General features: G+C 35.4%; 1 protein-coding gene across 5 annotated transcripts in view; it reads left to right on the top strand.

Moving 5' to 3' along the window:
* The window catches only part of PIBF1 (progesterone immunomodulatory binding factor 1), a 204286-nt gene that overhangs the window by 172861 nt on the left and 12878 nt on the right, over positions 1 to 18547 (top strand). For 3 of the 5 annotated variants that reach the window (XM_034665285.1, XM_034665284.1, XM_002914373.4), the window contains exon 16: positions 3858 to 3942. The exons of the other annotated variants lie outside the window; for them this stretch is intronic. In XM_034665285.1, coding sequence (XP_034521176.1) covers positions 3858 to 3942 — 85 coding nt within the window. The remainder of the gene's footprint in view (positions 1 to 3857; positions 3943 to 18547) is intronic. 5 annotated transcript variants of the gene reach the window in all.

The raw sequence follows: 18547 nt of genomic DNA on the forward strand, positions 1-18547 counted from the left end.
ACAGCCTGGTTTCTTTTGTCATGGTAAATGTGCCTGTAAAATACAGATATTGGTGTGAATATCAAGGGTTAGATGTGAAAATTAAATGAAATAACATATATAAAGCTTCTGGCACATGGGAGAAACTCAGAAATATTACTTCCTTTTGTCCTTCATTAATTTGAAATTTAAACATCAAATGACCCATTCAAAACAATTACTAAGTGATTATGCCTTTAAAAGGCCTATTCCTTTTTGCTAGGTGTTGATTTTAATTATAAGGAATATTTACATGAATTGATTACTTTTTAAATTGAAGTATAGTTGACATGCCATATTTTATTAATTTTAGGTGTACAACATAGGGATTAAACATTTATATACGTTACGAAATGCTCACCACAGTGTGGTTACCATCTGTCACCATACAAACTTATTACTGTATTATTGTCTGTACTTTTCATCCCCATGACTTATTTATTTTATAGCTGGAGGTTGGTATCACTTAATCCCCTTCACCTATTTTGTCCAAACGCCTGCCCCCTCCCCTCTGGCTACCACCAGTTCTCTGTATTTATGAGTCTTTCTGTTTTGTTTTGTTTGTTCATTTGTTTTGTTTTGTAGATTCCACATGTAAGTGAAATCCTGCAGTATGTGTCCTTCTCTGTCTTATTTCATTTAGTATAATACCGTCTAGTTCCATCCATGTTATTGCAAATGGCAAAGATTTTATTCTTTTTTATAGCAGACTAATATTCCTCTGTGTGTGTGTGTGTGTGTGTGTGTGTGTGTGTACACACTACATCTTCTTTATCCATTCATCTATCTATAGGTTTCCTTTTTGTTTTGTTGATGGTTTCCTTTGCTATTTCAAAGCTTTTAATTTGATATAGTCCAATTATTTATGCTGGTTTTGCTGCCCTTAGCTAAGGAGACAGATCCAAAAAAATAATCGCTAAGACCAATGTCCAAGAGTTTATTGCCTATGTTTTATTTTAGGAGTTTTATGGTTTCAGTTACATGATTACTTTTTAAAATATGTCTCTAGCTTACACAATAAGAGCTCTTTAAGGAACTGAATAATGTTATCATTTTCTTAGAAAATAAAACAATACCACTATACCAAACCCCAACTTGCAAATTTAGTTATTTATATTCAGTGTCTAGAAAGGTTAGAGTAAATATGTACCAAAATGAAATCATTATAAACACATTAAAAGCTGGCATTTGAGATATCACTATTAACTACTTTAAATTCCCCTATCATTACAGTAATAATCCATTCTAAAAGTAGTACTGTTAAACTCTCCTCTACCAAGTCACAAGAGACAGTGTGAGTTATTTAGTTTGATCTATGGCCCAGAAGTGAAGGAAGCACGGAAAGAGAATAATTAGCATAAATTTCTTTTCCGCATTGTCATTTCTCAGTTTATTCTTAACTAGTAGTTTAAGAAGAAAAGACTACTTAGCCTTGTGAGGCTAAGCCAGGGTATATTGATCCAGGAAGTTAGAGAACAGTATATCAGGAGTATGTTTTCATATAGCAGGTGACACAGAGCCATAAACATGAATTTCTGAGTAATAATTAACCGTGAATTGAACAGTTATGGGTGTAATATACCCTTCACGATAGATGTGCTTATAAGGAGATTTGTTTTGTAGTTGCTTTATGAGTCACGCATGGAAGCTTTGTATTTTTAAAGGTAAATTTCCACTGTTATGAAATGTGTCTTATGGAGACTAAACTTCGGTTGAGTAATTACATACACTGGAAGAACACAGAGTATAATAATCATCATATGCAGCTTTAGAGACCCACGTGTTGAAGGTGGTCTCCCTTGTGGCTTAAGAGCATATTATAGAGAAGGCTGAGGAGTCTGTACTGTTTGTGATAAACCCACATCTTGCAGATAGAACAGAGTTGCTCTGCGAACCAGTTTATCCACCCACCTTTTGTTCTATATTATACAGTTATTTTTGCTATTTAAATATGGAATATTTCCTTTATTCTGGAAAAAATTAAACACTACATATAAAGCATTTCTAACGAATTATCCAGTCAAAATCCTTTATTACATCAACATTCCATTCCTATTGCATACATTTCATTTAAGGGCCTGTTGGTATTTGAGAGTGTGTGTGTGTGTGTGTGTGTGTGTGTACTGCCTGTGAGTGTTGTATGTTTACATAGTATGTGTACGTAACATGTATGTGAACATTCACATGTATACATGCATATGAACATTAACACATTTCTGTTCCTCGAAAAATCCTATTCCTGTGTTACTGGATGTTTATTTTAATTTTAAAAAATATTTCATCTTCAAGGTGATTCTAGCTAACGATAGATTCAAATTCTACAGTTACAGAAACTTTTGATCTTTACCATGCTTTGGAGGACTCTGGCAGAATCTGACACTCAGTTACTTTATATCATTGAGTTCTTTTCAACTCCAAGGCTCAGTAGGCTCTCTGATGCTTAATTCTGAAAGTCAATCTGTTTTTCTGCTGAGCTGCTAACCTGTATGGCATTTAATTACTATTTTTCTGTGATACCTGTTCTTCATCTAAATTAGTAATACCATATGGCATTTATGTTGTGTTTTATATGTTCAACTCTTTATTTCATCATTCATTAGGTAATTCATATATCCCTTTGACATACATGAGTATTGTTTTCCACTTTTACAGACTTACCATGGCTTGGTAGGGTGGTGTGTGGGGTGCTTTATACTCCACACCTGAGTCAGTGGCACAGTTGGAAACAGAGTCAGAATTGCATCTTGTCTTTCTCTCAGAGGACAAACTATGGTGCTTCCTTGGGAAGTTCAGTTACTAGGAAAAAGGAGAATGTGATTTTTTTTCCTCTTAAGTCCTTGGAGTTACCAGTTCTTTCAGAATACCTACTACTATTCCTTGAATATTAAAAAAACTTCTGCCTGATATTTTAAAAATTGGTGGCTTTCCATTTTCTTAAAGGATAATTTACAGCATCTTACCTATGCAGCAAAACAGTCCTCACTAATTTTACCTTCACAGATTTTGTTTTGATATTTATGGAATTATGTTGTTTTAATCGATTGTTGCTTTTCTTAATTCTTGATGTGGTGCTGAGTAGATTCATTCCTGTGGCTTCAAAGAGTATTTCATTTAATGGTTCTAATTAATTTTTATATGATGAATAATAAAATTCAGACAATACAAAAAAGGCCTCAAATATTTATCTCTTAAAATCTTAATGTTCTTCTATTTAGGCTTCTCACCCTTTCCTGTCAGAAAATAGGTCCTGTCAAAGGCAAATTCACAATGCAGACTTAGAAATTAAAGATTGAATTAAGAATTTGGAGGCAAAAATTGTTTTCCGAAGTTTATCACAGACTGAATATCTGATTCATTTATCTAACTTAATTTTATATACCTGGTAATTTAGTACGTGGTAAATTATAAAATGCTACTTTTAGTTTTAAGGATAAATGTTTTAATTTGACTCCCTGTGTCTTGAGTTTTAATATTTTGCCCAAACATACTTTTTATATTTTATATGAATCCCTTCATCTTTTTTACACTTCAGGAGTTCATAGTCATCTTGAAAACACTAATTTCTGTGCCCCTACTAGGCAGGAAAGGATTCTCAGTACACCTCATTGGCACTGTCGAATGATTACTAAAAGAAAAAGTCGTCTTAGAAAATAGTTAGCTATTGGTTAAATCAAACATTACAGTGCCTGGTCTGATATCGTTATGGACTATAAATTTAATTTCTTTTTAATTCAAAGAGATTTGTCAGATTTGTCTTTAGCCTTTTGCTATTTACTCTTTATTAGTTAAATTTTACCAACATGATGACTTTTTACATTTTGGTGGGGTTTTTTTTCCAGCAATTTAAATAAAGAAAAGTCAGCTTTACTACAGATGAAGAATCAAATGGCATTAGATTTAGAGCAACTTCTAAATCATCGTGAGGTACTTTTTCCATTTTGTCATAATTTTATTTGAAGCTTTTTCAGTGTCCATGTTGCATTAAGATTACTGGATCCCACTTGTCTTTGTGCATTAATGACTTCTCATGCTTGCATCTCACTGTGATCTGGTCCTTTATATTGAATGTGTGATACACTTTATTATTCTTTATGACTTAATTTATACTTTACTTTTTGGGTTAATTCTTATTCCTGGAATGCCCCTTCTTGTTGACCCCTTATCACCTTGTTCAGTCTCTGGCCATTGAATTTCCACATTATTTAAAAATGATTTGTTTTGCCTCTTTATCTCACTAGACAGTAAATTTCTTTAGCGTATTTCTGTCTTATTCATCATTGTATCGCCCGTATACTCTTTGTATACCTAGAGTCCATAAAGCATTTTTTGTTGTTGTTCCTCTCAAAAATCTTTTAGAGCTAATATAAAATTCTTCATTTTATAAAAAGAGAAATGAGTTTCAAGTGGCTTGTGTAAAGCCACTTAGTAACTAAGAGAAAACCCCATTTTTCTTCTTTTTTGAGGCAGACTTATTGAAATACAATATACCTACAGTAAAATTCATGCCCTGTTCAGCATACATTTCTATGATTTTTGACCTACACACCCAGTTTGTAACCATCACCATAGTCAATATATAGTTTCATCACTTCAGAAAATTTTTCTTCATGCCCCTTTTATATTGACCCTTTTCCCCACCTCCAGTCCTAGCAACCACTGATCTGTTTTCTATCCCTACAGTTTTGCCTTTTCCAACAAAACATTACTTTTTCCCAGAATGTTGTATAAATGAAATTACCAATCTTTTCAGACTCCTTTTTCACTTACCATAAAAAAGATTCACCCATGTTGTTGCAAATATTAGTCATTTATTCCTTTTTGTTGCTGAGGAATATTCTGTTGTATGGATGTACCAGAGTTTGTTAATCCATTCACCAGTTGATGGACATTTGAGTTGTTTCCATTTGGGGGCCTCTATAAATAATAGAGCTGCTATAAATGATTATATATGTGTTTTGGTATAAATGTAAGTTTCCATTTCTCTTGGTAAATTAACCCCAGGAGCAGGATTTCTGGGTCCTATGGAGAGTGTATGTTTCACTTTATAAGAAACTGCCAGACTATTTTCCAAAGTGACTGTACCTTTTGCATTCCCATCAGCAATGAATGAGTGTTCCATTTGCCCTGCATCCTCGCCAGCAGTTGGTATTGTGGAGCCTAGTCTTTTAATCCAGTGCATTTTTCCACTCAACTATCAGTGCCTTGTCTTGGCCATGTTTTTACCATTTTGTTATCCTAACAGAGAAAGAAATGCTCAAAACAGATCATTGGTTTATGTGTGTGCTGAAGACATTGTTTCCTAGTCTGGGAAAGATATATCAGGTATTTGGGAAGAAATTATTGGAAGGATCTTATTGAGAGAGATGAAATGGGGAATATTACTGGAAGCAGTTCAAAGGCACATATCCTAGAAGTGGTGTCAAGAGTTGCAGGGTTGTCTCTGTCTTAGAAATGGTGTATTTTATATGAGGGGCAAAAGCGATAAGAAGGTGTCCCTGGACTAGATTTCAGAGATGACCTTTGCATAGATAACTAGATCTAACAATAGGTTATATAGATCAGGAAGAGTTTCTCTGAAGATATTTATTCTTTTTCTCTGACTTTGAGGCCTTATCTGCTACCACGTGTGTCCTAAGATCCTGCCCTCAAATAATTGTTTCTTCACTGTGGGAGCCTGCTTCATTCACTATGTGGATTTTAACAAATATTTTAAAAATTGAATAAGAAATAGTAACTACAGAGGCACCTGGGTGGCTCAGTCAGTTAAGAGTCTGACTAATGATTTCTACTCAGGTCATGATCTCAGGGTCATCAGATCGAGCCCTGCCTCGGGCTCCATGCTGAGTGTGGAGCCTACTTAAGATTCCCTCTCTCCCTCTGCCTCTCCTCCCCCTTCCCCCCCCACCGCCTCCACTTGCGTGCACACTCACGTGCACTCTCAAAAAGAAAAAAAAAAGGAAAGAAAGAAAGAAATAGTAACTGCAGATGTCCATTCAAGCATACCAAGTTTTTTTCATAAAGCTGCATAACAAGTATTTTTTGGAAGGGCAATTCTCATTTGTTTTTAGAAGATTATGCTAGACTCTAAAAAATATATGAGCAACTTTATATATTTTGTACATGATGCTTGGAATCACATTATTCACGAGTCCAAATAAAAACTAAAGTTCTACTTAGTGGGTTGAGAATTATGTGAGTTTAGAAGGAAATATGTTTAAACATAGAAATTAAGTACTAGCAAGATGAAACTACAGCATGGCATCAAGGAAATTGCATGGATGCATATCTAATTATCAGTTAATATTCATGCATTTGATAGTATCTTCATTTTGACAATTATATTTTAATAATCCAACATTGAGATTTTTCTTAATGCCATACATCTAAAGAAATTAAAGTTTAATAAAACAATGATACAAATTTTTCATGTTTTCCAAGAAACAGTTTAATGCCAACTTGTATAGAGCGTGCAAATACAGAAGCAAGCGTAAACTGCTTATACGGAACAAGAATGGTAGGTGACGCAGAGCAATGCTTGACTATTCACTTCAGTATTTACCTGATGAAACAGAGAGTCAGGGTGCCTGAGTGGCTCTGTCCGTTAAGCATCTGACTTTGGCTCAGGTCATGTTCTCAGGGTTCTGGGACTGAGCCCTGCTTTGGGCTCTGCACTCAAAAGGGAGTCTGCTCCCTCTTTCTCTGCCCCTCCCCCTGCTCGTGCTCTCTCTTTCTCTCTCTCTCTCTCAAATAAATTAAAATCTTCAAAAAAAAAGAAAAAGAAAGAAAGAAACAGAGTGTGCTGGACTGATTTATTCATTTTATTGGCTCTGAGAGTCAAGTGCTTAAAATAGTCAATAAATTACAGTTGGATAAGAAATACCTCTGATAAATATAATTTTTTGTAAGTGAAAATCAGGGCTGAGACTAAGATGAGGCAAGCAAAGCACCTAGGGCACAAAATGTAGGAGATGCCCATTCTCAGAGTCATGCACAGTGCACGTGAGAGCTTGCCCCACACTGGGCAGGACCCTGGGAAAATTGTCTAATATGAGTCACTGCTTTAATCAGCTAAATTTTCTGAATTTAAATCCACATGTGATCAAATGCACATTTTAAATTTTTCATTGTCTTTTTTGCACTGGACACCTCTAGCTCTAACTTTTTAAGCAGTGTCATTTAGTTCCTGAAGGCTTTAGGTGGTCATGTAATATGAAATGAGATCATCCACTCATTTACATAGTTATCAAGTATGTGTTAAATGAAAAAAAGAAAACAGATGAGATAATTCTAGGTTCACAATTCTAGGACATTGGGGCAGGGCCATAAAGGATTTTATTTTCTATATTAGTGTTAGATCAAAATTATTCACTTTAAAAGTAGCTAAGTTAAATATCACAGAGTTAAATCTCATTGTCCCTACTTTTACAGATGAAACTGAGGCTGATAAGAGTTAAGGAACTCAACCATGATTACATACTTACTGTCAAAACCAAAAGCAATACTTTTTTTTTTCTGAAACAAAAGTTTATGATCTTTTTCTCAGTCCCATTTAGACAAAAATCCCATCCCACGATGAATTATTGCTTCCATTAGTTCCAGGAAAGTTTTTGCCTCTGTAGATGAAGTTATATTCTTTCTTTTTGTCAGAAAGTGAAAACTATGTAATTTAATGTGTTTCCTTTTTGTCTTAGTTGCCAAAAAACTCAGAGCTGAATATCTTATCCAGGTGTTATAATCTCTTTTTTCCTCTTTCACTTTTGATGCCTCCACATAACTTTTTCAGTTTCCTTTAAGCGGGTTGTAATCATTTTTACCCTTAAATGTTTTCACTTATGCTAAGACCTCTTAGGTATAAAAATATAAAATAATATAAATCTTAAGTAATGAGGTAAAAAGGAGGTAAAGGCAAAGAGCAACTGATAGGATCTCATTCTTGGAGAATAGTAGCAGGGCTTTAAGTTCAATATTCAGTTTTGAGTATAAGAAATGTAAATCCTTAGAATGTCTTCTTTCTTGTTGAGTGTACCTCTCAGGAGTCTTAAGTGGCTTTCATTTTTCATTCCTTTTTATCCACTTATCTTTACTTTTTGAAATAAGATTTGCTGATTTGGAAATTGTCATTCTGCTTTTCTGTGTATATATTTCATCATGTGCCCTCAGAATATAAGTTTTCAAGAGTAGGAAAAGCATCTTTAATCAGCCAAATGTCTACTAGAATACTGTGCATAATTTTAAGAAGCTGATGTAAAAACCCTTTTGTGATTTCTTTTGTAGCTGTATTAAGGGTAGCAGTTAGAGCCCCGATTAGGAAGCTGTTCCATTATTTCAGTGAGTTATGGTGGTGTCTTGAAGCAGACTGGTGATGATGGTATCCAACAAGAATGGACTAATTTTTAGAAAGCAGAATCAGGGGCTCCTAAGTGGCTCATTCAGTTAAGCATCTACCTTCAGTTCAGGTCATGATCTTAGGGTCCTGGGATCGAGCCCCACATCAGGCTTTCTGCTCAGTGGGGAGCCTGCTTCTTCCTCTGCATCTGTGCAGGCTCTCTCTTTGTCAGGCACGTGCTCTCTCTCTCTCTCTCTCTCATTCTCAAAGAAAGAAAACAAGAAAGAAAGAAAGCAAAATCATGGGGCTTGGTGATTAGATCCAGGGAATTTTGAAGAGAGGAGGTATGAGAATTGATGCCCAGGGTTTTGGCTTGTATCCTGGGTTTATGGTGGTGCCACAGAGTACATGGGGGAAATAGATTTGGAAAAGAAAAGCTCAAGAAAATATCTAAGTGGATATATTCAGTAAAGATGGTGCTTTATATGGAAGGGATTAAGTGAACTGGTGAATGAACTACATAGAATGAGAGCAGAAAAAGGCCTAGGCTAGAATCTTGAAGAGTACCAACACTTAAGGGGTGGGCAGAAGAAAAAGTGTTTACACAAATTAGAAGGCAGGGTAACCAGAAAAATGTCAGGAACATCAGAAAAAGAGTAGAATCTGACCAGTGACAATGGGCTATCAAGGGGCCAAGTCAAAGATAAAAAAAAGAAAGCTTCGACTGAATTTAACAAGATGGTACATCCATTTCAGTGGAGCCATAAAGCAGACTGCAGTGAATTGATGAATGAGCAGAAGTTGAAAAATGGTGGTAGGGTAGACAACCCTAAAGGTATTTAAATCAGAGAATATAGGATGATGGGGGGCAGGGGTATGAGGTCAAGGGCTTTTACCTCCCACAGCTAGAGAGTATCCAGTTTAAATGGTGATGGGAAGGAACCAGATAGAGACATTGTAGGTACAAAAAAGAGAAGATAATCAATTGAGCAAAATGTTGGGGAAAGAGGAGATCCAGAGCACAAGTGATGGGATTTAACTTTAGAGAGGAGGAGCACCTTTTCCATTTTAACATAGAAATGAAGATTATGTAAAGATAAAAGTAAGTTTATAGGTTTGGTGGTAAGAATTTAGGCAGTTCCCATCTAGTGACTGTGCTCTAATGGCAGGAGATTTGCTAGCTTCAGAATTTTGAGGAAGATTGAATTTTGAAATAGCTACACAGTAAATGAGCAATATGTATTATGAAAATAATTGCCAAGTTGAAGCACCATGTGTTTATAGTAGTACCATTCTGCACAATTTTTCTCGAGTAGCATTCAGCATGCTGGGTATAAACATGGAGAAGATGGACAGCTGGATTGGTCCAGAATTACATTCTGCCTTCTAGTATATATGCGTATATACGTGTGCAGGTCTCTTCTTAAATTGTAAGGTTGGAATTACCTTTATATTCTTTATGTCACCTACATTTTAAAATACTATGGAAAAAGCCGAAGTCAGACAAGATGAGTTCCTATCACAGCTCTGCTACTTAAAAGCTGTGGATTCTTGTGACAGTAATTATTAACCCCTCTACACTCCATTTCTTCTTGTGTAAAGGTAATGTCAACCTTGCAGGACTATATGAGAATTAAATACTGTAGTAACATTCCCAGCGTGTAACAGGCATATAACTCAATGAACATGGTTCCTTTTTCTCTTTTCATTCGGTGTCAAGAGTCAATTCAAATGTTATGTATTCTTTGAAGTTCTCTCAAAGTTCGACAAAGAAAAATTTATCCCTTTTTTCTTCTTTCTAATAATTAAAAAAATATTTCTATTAATGTTCACATCACTGTATATTATAATTATGCATATAAAGTGCCTCATTTTTCCTAATATATTAGCCTTTAGCACAATATTTAGCATGTAATAAGTATTCAGATGAACATTTGTTATGGTCCTTTACAGTCTTCAATTGTAATTGCACTTGAAACTGTCAAATACAATAGTCAAATAGTTAGAAACCAACATTTAATATATTATCCTCATCCCCTTCCCTCAGATAGGAAAATACACTCTGACAACTGATACCATTTTAACTGAAGAAGCTCTCCTGTACCCAAGAACAGTTTCAGAGAATTATCTAAAAGTAGCCATTAGGAAGTCATATCTGTAAAGTTTGTCTAGAATAAAGCTACTCGTAAAACCCTGGACATGGTACCTGTACCCACAAGCACCCTCTGTGGGTATCAAGCCTCCCAAAAATGATACATATTTGTGGGAGAGATCTATTTCTAAGACCTGAGATTCTTCTGTCCTTTTATTTGGTGCTTCTACCAATAATATCTTTCAGGGTCTACGGGGCATTGCAGTTAGTATGTAACCAGAATTAACTAACGACTCCTTACTAAGGTTCCTAGAATATGCAAAGCCCCATTCTTGCCTGAATGTTGGACTTCCATTAGCCCAGAATACTTACCTCTTAACTGCAGTGTGTATCACTTAACAAAAAGAAAACAAACCTGCAGTTAGCCAGGTTTCCTAAAAGTGAAGTCACAGTATAATTATCATTCTTTTATGGTATGTTTATATTCCCGGATTCTAACTCGTATGTTCTTTGTGATTTCTCGGAAAGTTTCAGGGACATTTCAGCACCACAAGTGCCCCTTAGGCAATCCACTTCATAAAGGGTTCAAACAAATTACATATTTCTATATGTGTGTCATTCCTTTTGGTTCATACTTAACTATTTTGACATTTTCTCAAGGAAACCTTTTACATGTTTTTCTTATATACCTATGTAGTTAAATTTTACATCAGCATGACTAAAAAATACTGAACACATAAGTTAATTTTTCTTTAGATGAAGATGTAATTATTTCTCAGATTCATACGTTTCTCATCTTAGTGATGCTCTTCCAGTTAAAATTTGTTTTGATTTAGTGAGTTTAAGTGAATTTTTTTTTTAAGATTTATTTACTTATTTGAGCAGGAAAGTGCCCGCTCGTGTGGTTGGTGCCAGGGCAGGGGGGGCGTTGCAGAGGGCAGAGGGAGAGAGAAGACCAAGGAGACTCTGCTCTGAGCATGAGCCCAACACAGGCCTCGATCTCATGACCCTGGGATTGGGGCCCTAAGATCACAACCCTGAAATCGTGACCTGAGCCAAAACCAAGAGTTGGGTGCTTAACCGACTGTGCCACCCAGGCGCCCCTTAAGTGAGTATTTTAAAGAAAGACAATTATTGTAATGATACACATAGAAGGGAAGTCATATTTTCTTTAGAAAGTTTTAGAATGCTTATTTTTTTCCATATAAGGGTATGTGAATTCAGGTCCAAGGAAATTCAGGGAGTAAAATATTGTAAAAAATAACTCATTGCTAATGTCGAATTTACATATACTTTAAAACTACGCCAGGACCAGGGGTACCCGGGTGGCGCAGTGGGTTAAGCATCTGCTTTTGGCTCAGGTCATGATCCCAGCCCGTGTTGGCCTCCCTGCTCAGCAGGAGTCTGCCTCTTCCTTTCCCTCTGCCTCTCTCCCCCCACACCCCGCCCCCACGCTTGTGCTCTCTCTCTTTCTCTCAAATAAATAAAATCTTTTTTAAAAAATTTTTTAAATAAATAAAAGTATGCCAGAACCAAGCCATTATATATCAGTAATAATAATATATCTTGAGTTTTTATAGCTTCTTTCTTCCAAAATGTTCAAAACATTTTTCAGATCAATTATGTTATGCTAACATACTTACAAATCAGTTACAGATTGCTTTCAACCAAGTATATCTAGGAACTAAGGAATCAAAGAAAAGAAAAGTTTTAAATTTTCCTCCATGCTTGTGCCTTCTAGAATTTTCAGTGAAGAATGTTTAATATTTATATATGACTTTGGAATTTTTTAATACTCATTTTTTCAAGCCTCACAGAAACCTATGATGGTCTCATACCCATTCCACAGAAGGAGCAGCTAAATCTCAGTTGTCCATCCCGTGGAATGTTAATTCTCCTCGATTTTGAGTTGCATAAAAGACACATGAATTTCTCTTAGGTTGTACTCTGTGGACCTCTGTGTATATGTGGACTTGTACAGAACTTAGTAGAACTAGGTTAAATTATTTTGAATTTCATAAGTATTTTGGCTTCTTTAATCTTTTTCATCAACATCTTTAAAATTACAAATATCTTTGTTGTACCTTGCAAGTAAAACTCTTATGTGAAGCAATATAATATCTCATCATAAAAATATTTTATCTGTATACATATGCCCTTTTAACTTTTTTCACATCACATTTTCACATCTCTTAGGTATCATATAGGCCTGTTATTATCTAGTTTTTTGAATTTGTATTATAGAATGAAATATGTATTTTTTCCCACTGTATTTTAGAAGTTTGGCATATTTTCTTTTACATAGTAAGTACATTTCTCTTACCCTTATTTTTTTAATCAGTAAGGAACAAGTAAAGACCTCTTGCTATCATTTCTCTCCCTGTGTTTTTATGATTCTTTTAGAATTGTAGTGGTTTATAACAAACCAAACAATTCTAGAACATGAGGAGACACACAAAACTGCAAAGCTATAAAATAAGCCTCTGGAAATGTGTGGTAGCCAGGAGAGATTGTTAACAATATGAGGTAATTATGATCATAATCCTGTCAGGTACCATATTGGCAGTATTTTGATAGAAACTGAAGTCACTGATGACGTGTCAGGGAGCTAACACTGCGAGAAGGCTGGAAATACGGCACTGGAGTGAGCAGCACTCTGGAAACCAGTCCTCGAAGTAGAGCACAGTGTTGCGAGTCTGATGTCATTCATGGGAATCAGCTAATATGCATCAAAACCTATCGGATTATACTGAGATAGTAAAGGCCAGAAACTAGACAGCAACTAGACGAATACTGTGAACAGAGGGAGAGCGGAGCACCAAGAGAGCATGAGTACTGGAAGCAGAGCAGTCAGAAGTCCAAGATACACTGTCCAGTGTATGGACGTAAAGGACATGACACGCCAAGCAGAACAGAATCAAAGGGCCTGTACTTCTGTTCTGTCAACCACAGCAGTGATTTCGACCCAGGGGCCTACCTTATTGTGTTAATACTAGCTTCCTCTACCTGGATCACTGTTGAGCATGACCTTAAGATTATATCCAAGTTCAGGAAAGAATGTACCAGGTGCTTAGTTATGTCCCTTAGGCTATGACAGCACAGTTGTCTCTCATTCATGTATATACTTGAGCTCTCGCTGAGCTTTCAGGCATAGATAAGGTATGGTTCCAAAAATGTGAATGTCATCTTAAATGCATTAGAGTAAGGAGTAGCTAGGCCTTATTCTGCTCTGCTCTGGCCAAGACTTCTTTCTTTTTTCTGTTCTAGGTGCAAAACTTTCCAATACTAGAAGATAATCTGAGGAAAGCAATCAGGATGATAAAAGAATTCAAGAATTCTTTTTAGTCATAAAAGGGATGAATGAACTGGGGGTGTTTACAGAAGAAATGTTTTAGAGAGCTGTAAGACATTCAAAGTAAGCATGTGAAAGAGGCAGTAATAGACTTGTTATACATGTCTCCAAAGGCTAGAATTAAAACCTAACAGTAGAAATTATAAGGAGACACGTTTTATTTGTTTTGTTTTGCTTTGTTTTTTTGTTGTTATTGCTGTTGTTTTGTTTTGTTTTGTATAGAGGCCAGGTTAAATAACTTGAAGATCCCTTCCAAACCTGAAATTGTGTGTGTGTTTCAAAGCCTTTGATAGAAGATAGATGCACTATTTTATAAATAATGACAGCTTTGAACCCAGGAAGACCTTCATTTGAAAACTGGTTTCACTTATTAGTGAAATGGACTTGGCTGAATTTCTTAAAACCTTCTAAGCTTGTTTCTTCATCTTCAAAATTGAAATAATATTTACCTCTTGGTATTTGGAAGAGGATTAAATTATTTTTTTTAAGATTTATTTATTTGAGAGAGAGAGTGCCGGGGCAGGAGTGGGGAGTGGCAGAGGGAGAGACAGTCTTGAACAGTGGACTCCAACATGGGGCTTAATCTCATGACCCTGAAACCAAGAGTCAGACACCCAACGACTGCACCACCCAGGCACCCCTGAAAGAGGTTATTATATAAAATACATAGCACAAAGCCTAGCACATAGTAGATACTCAGTGACTGTTAGCTCTTGTCCTCACTCTTCCTCTCTCCACACCTAAAAACTTTATATTCTCCCCTTGAGGCAAAGGGACAACCCAGGGGAAAGGTTAGCCTACAAACGGGATAAGTATTTAGATGGGAAGACTGAGGGAGGAACTGGAAGATAGGAGTTTGCAGTTGTAGATACTGATACTATTCTCTCACAGTTCTGCCATATAAAATCTGCTTTGTCCATTGTTTAGAGTGTAATGGCATTGACATTCAAGTTATACTTAACTTCCTCGAAAATTAGGTATTAAAAATTTCTATTAAAGTGTTTGTAAGTGAAATGATCTGAAAGTCTAAAATCTGCTTTGAAATATTTCAGAAAAACTGGTAAGAAAATAGATAAAACACTGTTGACAGAACAGTCTGACAGTTCCTCGAACAACTACACATAGAGTGACCATATGACCCAGCAATCTACTCCTAGGTATAGACCCGGTAGAAATGAAACATATCCACCCAAAAACTTGTGCATGAATGTTTATAGAAGCATTATTCACAACAGCTGAGAAGTGGAAACAACCCAAATGTCCATCAGCTGATGAATGGATAAACAAAATATGGTATAGCCATACAGTAGAGTATTATTTGGCCATAAAAAGAAATGAGGTACTGATATATGTTATAACATAGATGAACCTTGAAAACATTATGCTAAGTGAAAGAAGCCAGTAACAAAAGACTACATATATTATGATTCCATTCATATGAGATGTCTAGAACAGGGAAATCTATGGAGACAGAAAGTAGATTCGTGGTTGCTTAGAGCTGGGAAGTTGAGAGGAAGGTGGGATCGAGGAGTAATTCCTAAAGGAATCCAGGTTTCTTTTTGAGGTAATAAAGTTTTAAAATTGACAATGGTAATGTGCACATATCCACGAATATACTAAAAGCCATTGAATTATACAGTTGAAGTGGGTGACTGTATGGTTGTGAATTACATCTCACTAAAACAGTTTTAAAAAACAATATTGGCAAAATGTTGATCATTGTTACAGCTGGGCCATAGAACTGAGAGCTTCATATAATCTTGGTATGTTGGAAAGTTTCTGTAATAAAATGTTTTTTAAAAACCCTTTCAGATGAAGTTTAAATATCCAAAATATGCATATACTTGGTTTAAAACAAGGTTGGTTTTTACCTTGTGTTTACCTCAAGTAGGAAAGATGCACTGAATTATCTGACTTGTTAGCCGTGATACGTTGTTACTCCTATGTAAAAACACATTTGACCTCCAGTGGAACACATACTTTGCATTATACTCGTCAGAGCTATTTTCATCAAGAAATGCCATCTATGTGTCCCCTTGCCAACATCTTTGCAGAGTTCACAACTTTCAGCAATTTATTGGCATCAGCTATGCAGTCCTGTAAGCAGCTGCTCCGTAGTTGAGCTGTTTTAATATACCACCACTCTATGCAAATAGTTTATATTAAATGGCCAAGATATGTGGTTTTGGATTCAAGAGAGCAGTTTATTTCTTTTATAGAGATTATTTATGCAGTAACAGTCATCCTCTTCTTCCTCCTCCTCCTCTTCGTCCTTATCATCATCATCATCATCATCATCATCATCATCATCATCATCTGGAAGTTTCATAAGAATGTCCTTGCCCTTAATTCTTCCATTTTGAATAGTAATTATTTTAGCGCAATGTGGCTTTTATTGTTTCATTTTATTTCAGTTTTATCCTAAGTCTCAATTGTATAACCAGATGCAATTCAAGAGTTGTTAATTTTAATGAATGGTTCATTCATTCTTGAAGTTACTGTAATTTTTTTATGTATTTGACATACTGGATTATAACATATATACTATTAGCTTTTGAAAATCGGCATATAAGTGTCAGAATTAATGACTGTTATTATAAATCAGACTATGTATGTAGAATAGTATTTAAAAAACTAGTGGTTAAAGGGAAAGAGGATTGGGGCATGTCACTTTTACAGTATTTGAATTTTCTAATGAACAAGTAATGCTTGTATAATTTTTAAAAATGGGGATTTTAAAAAATATTTTGAGAAATTAATGGGGCATTTGCCAAGAATAGACTAAAACAGCCAAATAAAGGGCTCCAGATCAGGGCACTCTACATTTTGTCATTTTGAAGAAGAGAGCCTGCTTTCTGCATGAGGACCCTAGAGTGAAGCCTACTAAAAAGATTTCCTTATCCAAATATTCAGAGAGAGTACTCAGTTGTTTCGTTCACTTGAATGAAATGAAAAACAGAAAGAAAACTTTTAATCTGGTTCTTTGTTCAGAATTTTGAACACACACCAAAGACTGTCAGAAATTGGAAGAAAATTAATAATTAGCACAAAAGGGAAAAAATCAAAATAAACAGAGAAACTGACCCCATTCTCCAAAGAAAACAAAAACAAAATTCCATAGCAGAAAAGAACTTAACAAGGTATTATAATTCTTTTTTTCAGAAAGATTTGATAAAGTACTATTTCCATAAAATAAGAAACAGTGAACAAAAAAACATTGGTGATATATTATTTTCAAAAATTGCTAAAATAAAGATCATGAAATTATCATCAGTAAGTAAAAATGCCAGGAAAAGGATGTGAGGAAAAGCCAACGAACTCTCCTAAAACTTGTAAAAAGATGGAAACTAGCAGAGAAAACCTAAACAATGTAGAAGTTCATAGGAAAAGAGAAAATATCTACAAAGAAATAAGAATCAGCTTGGCCTCATCGTTCTCAGAAATTTGACTTTAGGAAACAACGAAGTAATACCATCAGAGTCCTAAAGGAAAACACAATACTTTCTTCCACAATACCCTCCCAGAAATAATGGAGCTTGCCAAGATAAATAATAAAGAAATAAAGGAATAAAAAGAAATTTCAGAATAATAACTGTGCATCAGTCTTAAAAGCAATCTACAAAATTGAACCCAGCTAATAAATAGCATGATTAAGAAGCTAGATAATCTTAGGTAATATGGGAAGAGGGATATATTGTTTCCATCAATGAGAAAAAATAAAAGGCAGGAACTCTAAGGAGGAGGGAAATCTCTATAGGAAAGAGTACAAATAGGGGGGCACCTGGGTGGCTCAGTCGTTAAGCATCTGCCTTTGCCTCAGGGCGTGATCCTGGCGTTCTGAGATCGAGCCCTGCATAGGGCTCCTCTGCTAGGAGCCTGCTTCTTCCTCTCCCACTCCCCCTGCTTGCCTCTCTCTCACTGGCTGTCTTACTGGCTGTCTCTGTGTCAAATAAATAAATAAAATCTTTTAAAAAAAAAAAAAAAAGGAAGAGTACAAATAGGAACCCAAGTAAATGGCATGATTTTGAGCAAGAAGCAATGTAAGAAAAAGAATTCAATTGAACGTGATACTTGAAACATTCTCCTTTGAACATCAGAGGTTGTGCATCTAATCACACTCTCTGCTCTGCAGTGAACAGTATTTATAAGTCATTAAACACTAGTACAAATAACCCTACTAACCAATCAGAAAAGGACAGTTAAGAGAAAAGCAGAATCAGAAGCTAGGGAAATGAAATGCAAAAGTCAAGTCCAAACAATAAAAGCAGAATCTTATATAGGAGATGGAACCAGGAGCCAGACAAGAACAGGGTGAGAACCAAACCAGATCAAGAACAAACCAGAAGATCTCAAGGTGACTTCATCTTACCAAAGAATTCTGTTTTGTAGTGACAAGTAAATTTTCTAGCTCGTGTATGTTATATTGGTTTATTTATTTTTGCTTTGTCAATCTGAGAGTTGAGATCACATAACTACAACCATTTATTGGTAATAATAATACCAATAAGGGCATGACAGTTTATGCCAAAAATGTAGGTGAAAGATCTATTAAAATATTGTCATGGATAGGAAGACTCAGTATCATAAAAGTCAGTTTTTCTAAGTTTTTCTTTTAATTTGACATACGTCCACCCCCGTCTCTAAGAATAGAGCCAAAAACATATCCAAATCATTAAACATTATGACAGTGTGACATGGGTGCGTGAACTGACAGCTATTGGAATAGAGTTTAAAAGTCCAGGAATAAATCATCTACTTA

The sequence above is a fragment of the Ailuropoda melanoleuca genome, chromosome 7 (assembly GCF_002007445.2).
Source record: "Ailuropoda melanoleuca isolate Jingjing chromosome 7, ASM200744v2, whole genome shotgun sequence".
In the NCBI taxonomy this organism is placed as follows: domain Eukaryota; kingdom Metazoa; phylum Chordata; class Mammalia; order Carnivora; family Ursidae; genus Ailuropoda; species Ailuropoda melanoleuca.